This window comes from Taurulus bubalis (genome assembly GCF_910589615.1).
Source record: "Taurulus bubalis genome assembly, chromosome: 9".
NCBI classification, from domain to species: domain Eukaryota; kingdom Metazoa; phylum Chordata; class Actinopteri; order Perciformes; family Cottidae; genus Taurulus; species Taurulus bubalis.
The window spans coordinates 13,705,302-13,720,360 of record NC_136597.1 but is presented as its reverse complement, the minus strand read 5'-3'; the positions used below and the strand labels follow the sequence as shown (position 1 = coordinate 13,720,360).

Genomic DNA, 15,059 nt, shown 5'->3' with positions numbered 1-15,059 from the left:
CGTAAGGTTTTGTGGGGTTTTTAACATTCACATTCATTGTTTTACAATGTTCCATTTTATATGAACCAGTAATGTTTTGTTTTTTTAGTTCTGTAATAATGCATTCAGGTGCTACAAAATGACCAGTTACTGCTTCATCACGTAGGATCTAGACATCATCATTGTTATCAATAGATTCAATTTACCAGGTGTGCAAAATGAAGCTTATTTTAACAGACAGTTTAATAGTAGAAGACACTTCCCCAACCAGACAATAGAGCATGTAACTTGATTTTATCAGTTCTGTTCAACTATAACAATACATTAAAGGTGTTGTAGAAAAAATGTGGAATTGACAAAAAAAATTACTGAATTCCACAGTTAATTTATTCTTTTTTTCTATTAAAATTTGTATAGTAACTTTACATTTTTCAAAACTGTGTTGTTGGAAATTGATGATGAATTTTCAAGATGAGAAGCAGTGTTGGTTCTTGAGAGTAAGAAAAATAAATTATTGATGAATGTTCTCAAGATTATGCCTTCATCTGTTTTTCCTTTATGTTTTCCTTTTTTTAATGAAAAACATGAAGATATTTAGTTATTCACTCACTTCCAGGTGGCTCAGATCAAATCCTTCCTGGCCATTCTGCTGAAGTATCACTCAGACTTATCAAAGGGGATCCCCTCGTGTAGTCACCACTTCCTCTCCTCCGGACACACTCACTCTCTTGTCAGCACATCCGGCCTCAGTCACTTCCCTCCTACACTCTGGCCTCCAAGAGAAGGAGACGGAGGATTTCCTGAGGGGTCAAAAGGAAGAAAAACTCTAAAGATAAAAGATATTACTCATCACCCAACCACAAGATAAACAGCTGCACAAATGCATCTGGGCAAGCTATTATTTCACACATTTTTAGTCGCTTAAGATTTGCAAGCCACGATGTCACATGGTTGGCAGCAACCTCTGATCACACTGAACAATCTTTCTCTGTTTAAATGCAACATGGATCCATGTAGGTGCAGGAGATGCAGACATCTGAACAGATAGATCATTTGAGCAACTCAACATGACCATATCATAAAACACCAGCTTCAGACTACAAATACACACAAAGTAGTAGTTTTGATACTTTACCATGTAGAAAAGTGGTTTCTATCAGAGGGCAGTTTCTGTGAGGACACCCAACCTCGTCATCCTGCTTTCTTTTATTCTCCTTCTGTGTCCATTTGATAATGAATACCATGTTTCTCTTTGTACTCGTTGTGTTCCCATAGCAGCTCTTCCAACCAGGCAACAGCTGGAAGCTGTTAGCCCGACATGCCGTGAGAAACTCGCTCCTCCGTGATTTTTTTCCACTCTTACACGTCTGTTAGTGTGCTTGTGTGTGTGAGTTTACTATAGGAGTAGGGTATGGCCTTGCTTTATATCCTTAATGAAATCCTCAATCATTTAAATACTCAAACACACCAGACTCTTCACTGTGTCGGAACATTTTGTATACTCCTTTATCTCAGTGAGGACCACTGTGAGTTTCAGACCATGAAAGTGAGGACATTTTGTCAAGTATTTTAAGGGACAGTTTTAAGACTGGGACTTAGGGTTTTAAGGTTAAATTAGGTTTAGCGAGAGGTAAGGCGAAAGGTAAAAGTGAATGTGTGAACGAGGAAATTAAGATTCTGTTGGAAAAGTTAAGAGATCAGTGCAAGCTTACTAAAACCAACCATCTATTTTCACTCAATGGTCATTAGATTAAAACAATGAATTCCCTTGGGACCAGGTGTGGTCAACACATTGTTAGTTAAATGATTGCAGTTTGGAGTGCATTTATCTTCTCTTCAGTATATGACATTGCTCTGTCAGCAAGTCTTTCTATTTCTATATTTGGCAGCTAAAACATTGTCATCCTCTTCTTCTTGCAATATACAGAGTGAGCTGATTTTGGGATCAGGCTGAAGAACAGGACAAATCAGTGGCAATGCTGCCCTCCAGTGTTGAGCACAGAGCAGCAAAATGGGAAAACTAGAATCCATTTTAACAATATTAGATAAACAGATTGCTCAGCTTTGAAAACATGCATATATTTTCTTGATTCAAATGTTTAATAAGTTCTGTTCACCATTATTTGTTAAACACGCTTTGTAAGTTTAAACTTTGCTTTTGCACTTTGTTTGGGAAATGAAGCTTTTTGGAATCCCAAATGAGAAGTTACACTACATTTCACAATATTTAAAACAATTTTGGTTCATACAAACCAGACCCCACAACAGTCAACAACAGTAACTGAGTTTACAAAATCGCTGTTCAAGCAGGAGTGTGTTTTTCAAGTCTTTGAGATTCACTGGCTGAATTCCACTTCTTCCAGCAGAGGTCCATTGATTTCATCTGGATCCTGCCCAGAAAAGAGCAAACACATTTCAACCCAATTAAATAAGTTGAACTGAATACTATGCTTTTTAAAGTTGGAATCTCTGATTTCTTTCACTGGAAATCTACTTGGAGAACAACTTCCCACAAAACATGTCATGTTTCCCACTGCAAATCAGCTGACAGACTTCAACGGTACTCCGGACTATGTTTACCTGTGAGAGGCGGCTGTAGGCCTGAAAATGGGGAGGACTGTAGCGTCGCAGGCCTCTCAACGACAGGAAGATTATGTAGAGTGACGCCAGAAAACACTGTACGGTAAATGCTATGGAGCTCCCCTTTGCAACATATGAGCCCACGCGCTAGTGAGCAGGATGGTCGAGAGAGAGAGCGAGAGAGAGCGAGAGAGAGAGAAAGAGAGAGAGCGAGAGAGAGCGCGAAATAGAGAGGAGGACATTTCACTCACAGCTCAGGAAGCATGTCTACTCATTCAGTAAATAAAAGTAGAGGTTGAAACAAGCTTTTCATAATGGTCCGAAACGTGTTGTTAAGGGGTGGACATAGTAAAAAAACAAAACACACAAGAAGAACAACACAAAAAACACAAGAATGGTCCACACAATCTCTGTGTTTTAAATGAATTACAGAATTACCTGTTGGTTTGTGTTGAGTGCGACAAGCTGCGTTGACCCGAGGCTGTTGGCCAGGAGAGCAGAGAAGCCAAACAGAAGACTAAAGATGTTCAGACCCATCAGAGCGATAATCTGTTTATGATGGATGCAAAATTAAGCGAGGCAGCTGATGACTTAAGCGACAAAGCCAAATTAGAAATGACGACACAAAGTGTTTACCTTTAATTTATTAGCTTTCCTCTGAACCTCCATTGCCAGACAGCCAGCAGCCAAATACTGTAACAACACAAACAGTTAGGATTGTAGTATTTTAATCTCTACGTCTCTCTCTCTCTAATAATAATAAGTATGCATTTTATTTATAACGCACTTCATTCAAAAGAATCTCAGATTGCCACAGAGCCAATATATAGTACACAAATAAAAACATAGTTAAAACAAACTATAATAAAAAAGAAATAGCTGACAGTGATTTAACTTAAAGTAAAAAACGCCTTCCTGAATAAAAAGGTTTTCAGGCCAGTGTCTCTCTCTCTCTTTCTCTCTAGTGTATCAGTTGAAGCAGATGTGGACTCACAAATAAGCTTGACCACACTGGTGTTGTCATGGAGACGGAGCAGCTGTAGCTCACACATGCATAGGTGACTGGCCAGTATGCACGCTAATGCACTGATGATCTGCACCACCTGAGAGGAAGCACAAGGTATGAAGCAGGCAGACATTTTAAATGCTTAAAAAGCATAGGAAAACAAAAAAAAGTAGCATCTCACTCCAGTGACTAAAAGTCTGGTATTAACCACAGTCCCAAACCACCGATGAATCCTGCCATTGATTAGCTCCCCGTGTTTGGTAGCCTGGGTCAGTGGGCGGGTTGATGGTGTGTCCTTAAAAAACACCTGGTACAACCCCTCCTGGAACATGTTCTGTGTCATCTGTTGTGCAAGAAAACAGTTAACTTGTATAGGAAACAAAATAAATCAGAAACAAACACACACACACACACACACACACACACACACACACACACACACACACACACACACACCCCTTTGATTCAGATTTGACACTTTCAGTCAATGTGGCAGCTTACCTTCCTTGTTGTTTCACTCATTTATCCACAGCTAAATATGGCAATCATTGAGACAGTTTGTTTTCTCGCAGTAGTACAGCAGACTCAGGGGGTCAAAGTTCACCTGACTTGGATGATAATGTATGACTGAAGTCCAATCTTGAGGAAGTAATACAGGGAGATGATTGGTCATGACTAAAGAGCGTATCAGCTGGTTGGCTAGGGTACTGTGATATAACTGGTTTCATTTTAGAGACAGGTTGAGATTATACTTTGTATTCTAACTCCATTAACCATTAATGTTAAAATGGCATATTAAGATATTATGAGGGTAAGTAGTATGTAAAGAAAAAACGAAACAGGAATACAATGTTAATGCAAAATAATCTGGGCTATTTGGAAGGTCCTCAACAATGCTTTGTTTGAGAGATGTGAGGCAGCATCCTCAGATTTTTGCAAAAATATAGCTATCACTGCATCATTCTTGGTTTTCTTTTAAGACCAATCCTTCACTCATGCTGAAATGGAGTCTGATGTAAGCGCTCTGTAACTATGAGCTTCCCCACAGGCCTGCCAATGCAGCACGCTGCCTACTATACACAAACAGTACTTAACTCCATTGCTTTAAATATTGTCCACTTTTACATTAATGTAAAGCAGCTTTGAATAAGCCATTAATTAGATTGCCAACGCCATTAGTGACTGAAGCTGTTGCTCTTTATCATCAGAGCAAAACATTTTTGCTTTTTTTTGTGCAATCAGATTTTGGCATTAAAGAAACGTAACAACAATATGAAATCATGGAGACAATTATGTGTGGAACATTTGATGTTCAGTAAGTTTGGGGAATGCTATTAACCCTTTCACGACAGTGGACAGATACTCAAAAAGCTGTTTGTTTGTATATCATTTCATCCACTGCAGAGAACACTCGTGCATTATGCCATACACTGTCACCCACTGGGCGCTGGTTGTAAGTGCAACATAACTTGATCAAAACAAAGAAGGCCGCTGGTTGTCTAGAAACACAGTGCCAAACCTTCTACAGTAGGAGGCCTTTGTAGATAAATGACATTTGGTAACATCAGGTAACAACTGAGGAGTAAAAGCTTGAAGAAAATGATTGATTAATCATCTGTCCCCTATATTGGACATTATGCATCGTTGGCTATATTTAAACTACAATTAATAAGCTAATATAACTGTGAGGCTCTTCAAAAATACTCCATCACCAGAAACTTGTTGTCTGTAAATCACTTTCTTTATGTTATTGGATTTCTATTTTTGTGTTTAAAAAACAAAAACATTTAGTTCTCAGTGTGCAGCATCCAGCTTTGTATATGACTAGAACATTTTTGGGATGTTGCATCAGCACAATAACATACTAAACTAAAAATACTAAACTAAATAGTAATGTCTACTATGACTACTAATAGAATAAATATACAAACTAGCTGAGGTGGTGTTTGAAGTTATAATCATCACTGCATAAATTCAGGACTCAATAGCGTTTAGCTTGTAAAAGCTCTCGTTTTTCACAAGATTCCAGCAACATGTCATTGAGATAAGAATGACACATGAACAGAGCATGAGCATCGTCCATCTCAACCAAAAAGCCACAGAAGGCAGCAGAAAGGTCACACAGCACCTGTAAATATATATTGGGCACATCAGACCCATTCTGTTTTTCCTGGGAGTGTTTCTATGTCATTGTCCTTGTCTATCCCGCCTGTGTACAGGTCAGCCAACCTCCCCAGAGGGCCAGGCTCTGAAAGTCCTCCCCCTCATCTGAGTCTGAGGAGTTGATTGAACTGAGCAAACTCGCGTCCGAGCCAGCACCCTCATAGTCAAACACCAAAAGAGAGTCATAAGGAGGAGCTCTGGGGTCACTGTCTGCAGACTGCAGGTTCTACAGGGAAAATATAATGCATCCTGAGTTAAAGCACTCAAAAGCATACAATAAATATTGCACTAATACACTCTTAGATAAAAATATTCTCGTCTAAAATTCAACATCACTCACATCCTCGATAAATTGGACAATGTCTTCATTGGCTTAGAGTTGTAGGCGGTAGCATGGGCGACTCTGGACAGTAGGAAACACATCAGTGCAGAAGACTTCAGGACGATTATCAAGCCCTCTGTAGAGCTGACTCCGGTCATACTCCTAAAGAAAAAACAAGAGGAAACAGACCCTCAACCTGAATAATCTAAAAAGGGAAGCCAATGCAGAAGTGCCTTAAACTTGCATTTTTCCTAATAGCCATTATGGGGTGACTCCTCTGATTGTATAGCAGTCTATGAGAAAATGGACCTAATCCTCACTTAATTTATTACTTTGGTGAACATTGTAAGCATGAGTTCATGGTCTCAATCGTTAGTTTCAAGACTTCTTCAATACTGTACAGTATAATGTTAATTTTGTAAATTGTGCTCCCATTTAGAGTAAACTAGACAATAACGCAGGGTACGGATTGAGGGCACGGCTACCATGTGAATGACAGCACAGCACGATCTTGGAGTTGTCTGTGTTTTTGTCTAAGAATTTTTACCCTTTTACTGTGTTTTCAAATATTTTTGTCACCTAAAAATGTGGTTGTTCTTAGCTCATTGCTTTCGTGTCACGGCCAAAAACCAAGATAGCGACAGCCGAGGCTTCAAAACAACAGTCCACAAACCAATGGGTGACCTCATGGTGACTTCGTCAACTTATATAGTCTATGCTAATACTCTGACATAAAAATATTGAGCCACCTCAAGGACATTTGTTTCTGGCCTTATCATGACTCTGGATTTAAGTTTCACAGGAGGGGATAGTGTAATGGTTTTCACCTGATTCATCTCCTTCCTCTGTTTTATCTCCCTCATGTTGCATCACTAATATTGTATCTCCTTTTACTCCACACATGTGTTCTCCTTCCACCTACCAGTTTCCCTCAGGCGGCTTTAAGACCACCTTCTGCCTATCTGGCCTTTGGATCAGTTTACTTAACCTGCCTACTATTCTGTTAAAGAGTGCAAGCCTGAGAGTACAATTCTCTGCGCTTAAAAAGCAAAAATGTTACAGTGTGAGGAACTTTTCCTCAGGCCACATAATCTAAAACTGGTTCAGGGCAAAATTATTTTTGTTTCATGTGTGTTAAGAAAACTAAATGAAGCCCTTTACAATTCCATTCTTGTCACTTTCAAACAGATATAATATGTATATTATCCAATGTAAGCAGACATCTGACGGATGTCTTGTAATAGTTGTATTAAAACCTCCTGCTCCTACCCGGTCCTCTTCACCTCCTCCCTCTTCATCGTAGTAGAAGATGTTATCTCTGGGTTCATCTTCAAGAAGAGCGACATCCTTCTCTGATCTCCTTCTTCTCAGCAACAGCAACATCAGCAAGAGCAGTACTGTGGTCAACAGAAAGATCTGAACAACTATAGACATATTTAAGACATAGGAGGAATATAAAAGACTTGCTACAGCTACATATACAGAAGACCAAAGATTGCTCCCAGAATTGCGGTCGCGAGGAAATCACCGCGCATTCGAGGGGCAGAATGTGGTTTGAAGCAGGTAGAGACAGCCCCCTGACATTGGCACACCTCTACGTCCAGTGTGCTGTCTTGGTACATCATGCTGACATCATAGATTCGCATGAGCACATAATAATCCCCAGGTGACAACTCCCGTCTTGGAGCCAGGGCTGCCACATCACCTGCAGGTAGAGGAAAATATTCAGAATTAAGACTTGAGAAGTACTTGGTTTGAGTTTTGAGGGCAGGAAAAGGTTCACTGTTGCATAGACTGGCTGTCCTCTGCTTGATCACAGGGTGATGGTCATTCACATCTAATAAGGTCACAATCAGAGTACCGGTCCCTGTCGCCGGGACGGTATCTAGAAGAATGAAAAGAGAAGGCTTAATGTTTGGCAAATGAGAAAGAAGGTTGTGGCAGTGTGTTCAGGGAATACCAAAAGTGTACATGTACTATTGTCGTAAACCAAAACTAGGACTGTGTATTTGCTGTCTTTGATATAGTGTATGTGTATGTATATATATATGTGTGTACTTTTTGCAGCACAAAGTGAGGAAATAACTCCAGCACAAGGAGACGTTTCCAATTATATACATCTATGAAAAAGTCAGAGAAGTATGTCATGAAAAAAGACTTTATGATATATTGTGACTTTTGGCATTTTCATGAAATGGTATCAACATTTTGTGGCATTCTATAATACAATTTGGACATACAATCTAACTTTATGGCCTTTCGATAACATAACCTTTTTATTTTCACACTTTACAGTCTCATGATAATGTGATATTTTCCACTGTTTGATTAGGATGCGATATTTTGAATTTTTTCAACATGCTAGTTTTTTTTACTACTTTTGACAAACGTAGTGTAGTTTGTCATGAAGTCATTCTTAAAGTATGCCGAAAAATGTCATAGCATAGTAAGGATTTACTCAAGTACTGTATTTGAGTAAAAATGTACTTGAGTATTTCCATTGTATACTTTCACCATTTTAAATTTCAGAAAAATATTGTACTTTATTCCGCTGCTTTTATTTTAAAGCTTCAGCTATCGCAATAGTTACTCTCCAGTTTTTATATAAATCAACTGATGGCATTAAAGACTACACTGGTAAATAAGATATGCTTGTTTTTTACCAGCTACAATATTTAAGTTAAACACATACATTCAACATTAATTATAATATTAAAACCTTTTATTTTTATTTTCTACTACCCATTTAAAACCAGTCACACAATACTTTAAAATACCAGTTACACAATAACAAACACACTCTATTGGACTGCTTTTCAAATGTGGAGGGTGAAATCCAGAAGAGTGAAGCATCGACATTCGCATTTCTTATCAGTATTTATTGTGAGGAAAGACAGATACAGGGACAGATGAGAAGCATGAAGGTTTCTGTAAGGTTTATTTTTCTCCATATATTTTACAAATAAAAGCACAAAATGTTCTCTCGACACCACGACAGCGTCTGAAGTACTTTAGGTAAAGGAAACGAAGATCTCGCCCATTTATCTGCAAAGAAAGAAAAATAGAATTAAAAAAAAAGGTAAGAAAGTGAACACAAACGGTCCTTTAAACTTTGCTGGAGACGGAGTGAAACTCTGGAGGTACTATGAAACCTAAAAGTGCATCAAGACTTTTTATATCCAGGAATTTATGTCACAATTCTACATAAAAGGATCCGAACACTAGTGTTACCTCCTCTGTATAAACAAGCCTCAGGTCCTGAGTTCAGCAGAGAATGAAGAGGAGCAGATTGAGTCGGAGAGGAATTAGTCACACCAGAATGTGATTTTACAGAGACATGCATATAAAAGTTAAGGGAGTGATGGAGGGGAAGAGAGAAAAGACAGCGGACGGGGAAAAGACTTACAGAGCAGCGGCTCCGGAGATGATCTCAATGAGCTCCTTGGTGATGACCGCCTGCCTGGTACGGTTGAAGGTGAGGGTCAGCTTGTCAATCATCTCAGCTGAAGGGAGGGAAACAAGTCGGTCAACGTGGAAAATGTAAAAAATACAACTCTGCACCGAACTTCCGTCTCCTGAAATAAACCCAAACGAGACGTGAAACGTGACGTTATATCCCATTAAAAGACGTTCGAGATGAGCTGAAAGTGGACAAGATCAGGCGGCGATGACCAGGACATACAGGAAGTCATGGAAATATTTGCGTCCCGTTAAAGCCACCTGTAGTTTGCAGACCACGTTCAGGTTTATTCATATGAAGTTATATCCTTCGTATTTGCAGCTCATTTTGCTAAGTTATATATAAATAAACTTTAATGTTTTCATCGTCAATGCATGCTTGTTAACAGATTAATTCGGCATTTCTACGACACAAGGTGTTCAATACCAAAACTAAGAGACAATCGGCTCGTTTCCCATCATGCCCTGGGTCTTGATGCACCACTTGGCTCTAAAAACTGCCGTCTAACTGGCATTCCTATAACCGATTCTGTGGCCTGGCTCGTCTCTGATAATGGATGGCTGATAATGGATGGATGGATGGAATTTAGATACTCAGATACAAATTATTCCTTTATAATACATACATTTACATAAAGCAAATGGGTTGTAGGGAACATTAAGAGTAGAAATACATAAATAAAATAAAAAGTAATTGTGCAGCATGATCAAAATAACAGAGTAGAGAAAAGAAAAGCAGAATAAGAATGAAAATGAACAGATGAAATAATAAAATCTCTATAAAACCTGGAGTCTTGGACCCGGTGGCAGTGTTGGTGCTCCGGCCGTTGCGGAGCGGCAGCACCTGCAGGTCGGTGACGTCCAGGCTGAGGCTGAACCACTGCTTTAACGTCAGTACTGAAGCATGTCAAATAAGTAGATCTGGTTGTATGAGGAAGAATCCACCATTTACTCAAGTACTGTATTTAAATCAAGTATTTTCATGTTATGCTCATTTTAATTTAAGTTTGATTTTACAAACAAAACTCATCATCAGTTCATAGAATATGCTCCATTGTTACATATTAAACTACCAAAAGTACATAAAGTACCTCGACTAGCAACATTAAAGTACTGCTTGCATATTTATACATCAATAATAATGATCCAAAAGTATGATAGCCACTGTGCATTACAAGTACTTTTACATTTGATACTTTTGTACAATTTGTTGCGAATATTTTTCTGTATTTTTTAAATGCAGGACTTTACTTAACTTTGTACATTTACTACTAATGTAGTATTTTCTACTGTGGCTTTACTTTTACTTTAGTACATTTTATTTGATTACTTCTTCGTAACCTTGTTAGAACTGAATTTTCCCAAAAAAAATGGTATATTGATGATGATTTTGGGAATTTATTATTTATACATGTTTAATGTCACATGTCAATGAAAAAGTTCAATGAAAAAATATTTCAAACTGGCTCGTCGACTGGTGTCGTCATTTCAGTGATGGATAGTCGTCTTTTTTAATACGACCACTAGGGGTCATAAATTCAAATTTTACACTAGCGACTTTAATATTATAACTTTTTGTTGTGTATTTTGACTTTACTCATTAATGTAAGTATTTAACTTGTATTGTCATTTCATTGTGTGCCATTACGCTTCTTTAATTAACTAAGTGGCACGAGCTGCATTATGGAGGTCAAATAAAGTGAAATCAAAGGAAGGAGGAAGAGGAGGAGGAGGAGGAGAAGAAGAAGAAGGAGGAGGAGAGGAGAAGGAGAAGAGGAGGAGGAGGAAGAGGAGAAGAAGAAGAGGAAGGAGGTGAAGGAGAAGAAGAAGGAGGAGAAGGAGGAGGAGAAGAAGAAGGAAGAGAAGAAGAAGAGGAGGAGGAAGAGGAGAAGAAGAGGAGGAGGAGAAAGTGGAAGAGAAGAAGGAGGAGGAAGAGGAGGAGGAAGAAGAAGGAGGAGGAAGAAGAAGGAGGAGGAAGAGGAGAAGAAGGAGGAGGAAGAGGAGGAGGAGAAGAAGATGAAGAGGAGGAGGAGCGGCCCAAGTGGTGATTTCATGACATCATCCTCTTTAACAGTTAGTGAGTCACCAAATCTTATTTAATGAAATGTCACATTTTTGTTCATGTGACAGCTGAAACGGGATGTCACCCCGTTCCACTTGCCAACTCTCGGTCACAGATTCACGCGACGCTCCTCGTCCCTCTCACACACACACACACACACACACACACACTGGGCCTTCTCTCACCTTGCATCACCTGACTCTTTGTTCCCGGCTCGGCGTGACCTCGCTCTGGTAGACACGCCCTCCGATGATCCTGGTCCACGGGGGTCAAAGGTCGAGGATTAGAGCGCCTGCTGAATATTCAGGACCACCCATTGTCACGTTTCAACTGGGTGCTCTCACACAACGGGGCAGAGTCTTTTAGGGTGTGTGTGTGGGGGGGGGCACTGTAGCTGTGCGTGTGTGTGTGCGTGTGTGTGTTAACAGAAGTATAAAAGTGTCCACCCTTTCTTGTCTCCTTGGTGTCGTCTCCATGGCAGCAGAAACATCATAAATCCTCCCAGTCGGACAGGGTGATGTCATCGTTTTGTATTTTAGTTCTAAAGTGAGAACTTTGGTGCAACATTTTATTTTTTCTTAAATGTTTAACTTGATCTCTGCTTTCCATTGTTATTATAAGTCATTGGGACTCTTTGAGTGACAATGACTTATTTCTGATAACTTATTTAGATTATATTCATTAGAATGAGCATCTTGATATAATGTTGATATAATGGTTGAGCAGTGGTTCCTAACATGAAGTCCAGGCTCCTTCTAGGGGCCACAAGGGGGCCATGATTAAAAGGATACAAATAAAAATAAAAAATATATATATATATATATATATATATATATATATATATATATATATTTTTTATTTTTTATTTTTTTATTTATTTATTTTTTTTTTTCTCTGACTTTTCTCAAAGTTATTCTCTTTTTTTCTGTGTTACTAGTTTATTTTACCTCCTTATGCTCTAAAAATCCTGCAAATGAAACCATCCTCCAGTCAGCTGCTCTCCACTCAACACTGAGGTGATGAAGGTGATGAAGATGATGAAGGGTCACAACGACTAAAGAGTCAATGTTGTATCTTCTCATTATCTCTGGTGAGTTTTGTGTTTTAACATCAGTCCAGTGGGTTCAGAGTATTTTCCTTTATAAACATATTCAGGAGATAAAACATGTTTGCATTACATCTCTAATGTAAAACCCGCCTTGACCGTGTTTATCGTATCTTTAGGTCCACTCTCTGTGAGCTGACTCACATGGTGAAGTTGGAGACGTAGGCCCCGGCGGGGATCTGGAACTGGAAGACGCCCTCCGCGGCGGCTGAGTGGCGGTTGAGCATGGCGCAGTGCACCGCGGTGAAGGCGCAGCGGGAGATGATGGTGGTCTTGATGGAGAGCTCCTGGATGTGAGGTTTAGTCTCCTGCAGAGGAACACGTCCAGAGGTAACTACTGCAGAATCACCCGCTCCAAAATATCAGCTGAACTTATAGATCACTGCATTCACGCTAATTTGGCACGGCTTTACGCGGCACTGCTGTGCGCGTTTTACCCCTTTTTAGCCCCGTCCCGGGTTTTTTTTTATTTTTTATTAAGCATCACAAGAAAGCCTGGATTTCCCCACAGTTCCAACAACCAAACGGACTTGGTTTCCCATGAGCTCAGATCCAGTGCGTTACAGAGGCTCTGGCCCAGCTGCGCGCTTGGCGGAGATCCTGCGCGTCAAGCCCCAAACCAATCGCACCAGATCCAAGACGATCCTCAATAACAGAAACTAGACCACGCTTTCTGGGTCACTTTTTAAAAAGTATAAAGGTGTATACAATGTTTTTCTGGGTGCCAGGGAGGTCATGTTCACAATGAACTCCTGAACTCTCAGAGGACTGGCGGATTTAAAATGTGCCAAAATGAAGTGCCAGGATATCACATATGTAAAAGTCCTTTAGACTCTAGATTTAAAGAACGTACCTAGATAAAACACATATTCTTATCTGCGTGGTAAATGTGACCTCACCTTGCTGAGTATAGTTTTCACCTGCCGTGGGACCCTGCGAGGCGCCTGCCCACAACAAGAAGAAGGAGTCTGGCCCTCCAAACACCAGAATGCACAAACACACTTCTAAAAAAGTCTTACGATGTCCAAGTCAAAGTTTGCGAGCTCGGAGTCGAGGTCATCTCCAAACTGGGACTCCTCCAGTTGTCCCAGTACACTCTGGCTGACGCACAGCAGTAGAGGCAGCAGCAGCATCGCGCGGTGCCTTCAGGTGAAAGTCAAAAAGATGAATGGGACATGGTTCGTGGGTCCGGATCAGAAGCGACACGGCGTGGAGGAGGACAGAGACACGCCCACTGGAGGACAGAGACACGCCCACTGGAGGACAGCGACGCGCTGTCATCACTGCTGTCAATACTGGTAGTATATATGAATAGTACCTCTATAAGTTTGCAAGACTATAAACCTTTTTAATACGTATATAGTATATTTATCAGGAATATTTTCAGTCTCAAAATGAAAAAACGCCTAGACATTTCATTAGAAAAACATGTGTAAAATATTCATTTTCTGTGATATTGTTATCAACTTTTTACTTAGACTAGAAAAGGCTTCAGGCTATGGTCCCATTGTGTTTTCCAGTTCATAAGTCCCATTTATAGTCATCTACAGGCATCTATTTACAAAGAAATGTTTAGGCGGAAATAAAAACCTTATACTTTAGTGTGTTCAAACTCATATAACTCAGTGTCAGCAGCACTTAAAGTGATTCTGACTATTGAGGGGGAAAAGCTTCAGATTGTTACCTTTCAAAAGAGACCAAGAGGCAAAAATGTAGAGGTAATCTTGAACTTGACTTATTGATCAGATTCCAATTATATATCTGATTTGACAAGATACGTTCTGATTCCAACAGAACAACTCTGACGTGAACCTCGAGCATAACTGTCTTTATCCTCATGCAAACTATTGCAATCAGAATAGTATGGTGTGTGTTACCGCTGTGGGCCCATGCACTGAATGAGGGCCTTAAGGCTGAGGATCTCCAAATGCCAACACCAAATATTCAATAATCAAAGGCGACGAGGGAGGAGACTTCAACATCACCACAGGCTCCAGTGAAATGGAGGGAATCCTTAAAAAAGCCACGGTTGGGAAACATCTGTTAAATTTTGAAAATAAACTATGCTGGGAGTGCAAGACTGTAAAGGTGTAGGAAGGTGTAAATGTTTAATATTTGAGTGTTAAATAGTATTATGAACTTTGTTTATGTTGCACTTTACAAGACAGAGTTATTCAATGTTAACATGATTTTTACTTTGAAGACAAAAAAGTTGAACTCATCAATATGCAGGATTGTGATAGCAGGAAACATTTTACAAATTATATTCAGTCAGTCACTAGAGGGGAAAAAAAGTATTATATATTATAATATATATTTTAACACTCAACAGGAAAGAGAGAACCGTCCAAGTCCTTCGGTTCTCCATCATCTTCTTCAGCCC

At 39.6% G+C, this 15,059-nt stretch overlaps 1 protein-coding gene across 1 annotated transcript; it reads right to left on the bottom strand.

Moving 5' to 3' along the window:
• Positions 1 to 2,315: 2,315 nt before the first annotated feature.
• tmem253 (transmembrane protein 253) lies at positions 2,316 to 3,908 on the bottom strand (the record flags this gene model as incomplete). The annotated part of the gene is given in 7 exon segments (XM_079223308.1): positions 2,316 to 2,369; positions 2,560 to 2,706; positions 2,998 to 3,108; positions 3,196 to 3,252; positions 3,554 to 3,623; positions 3,625 to 3,662; positions 3,747 to 3,908. Coding segments are annotated over 7 exon segments (639 nt in total).
• Between the last annotated feature and the right edge of the window lie 11,151 nt (positions 3,909 to 15,059).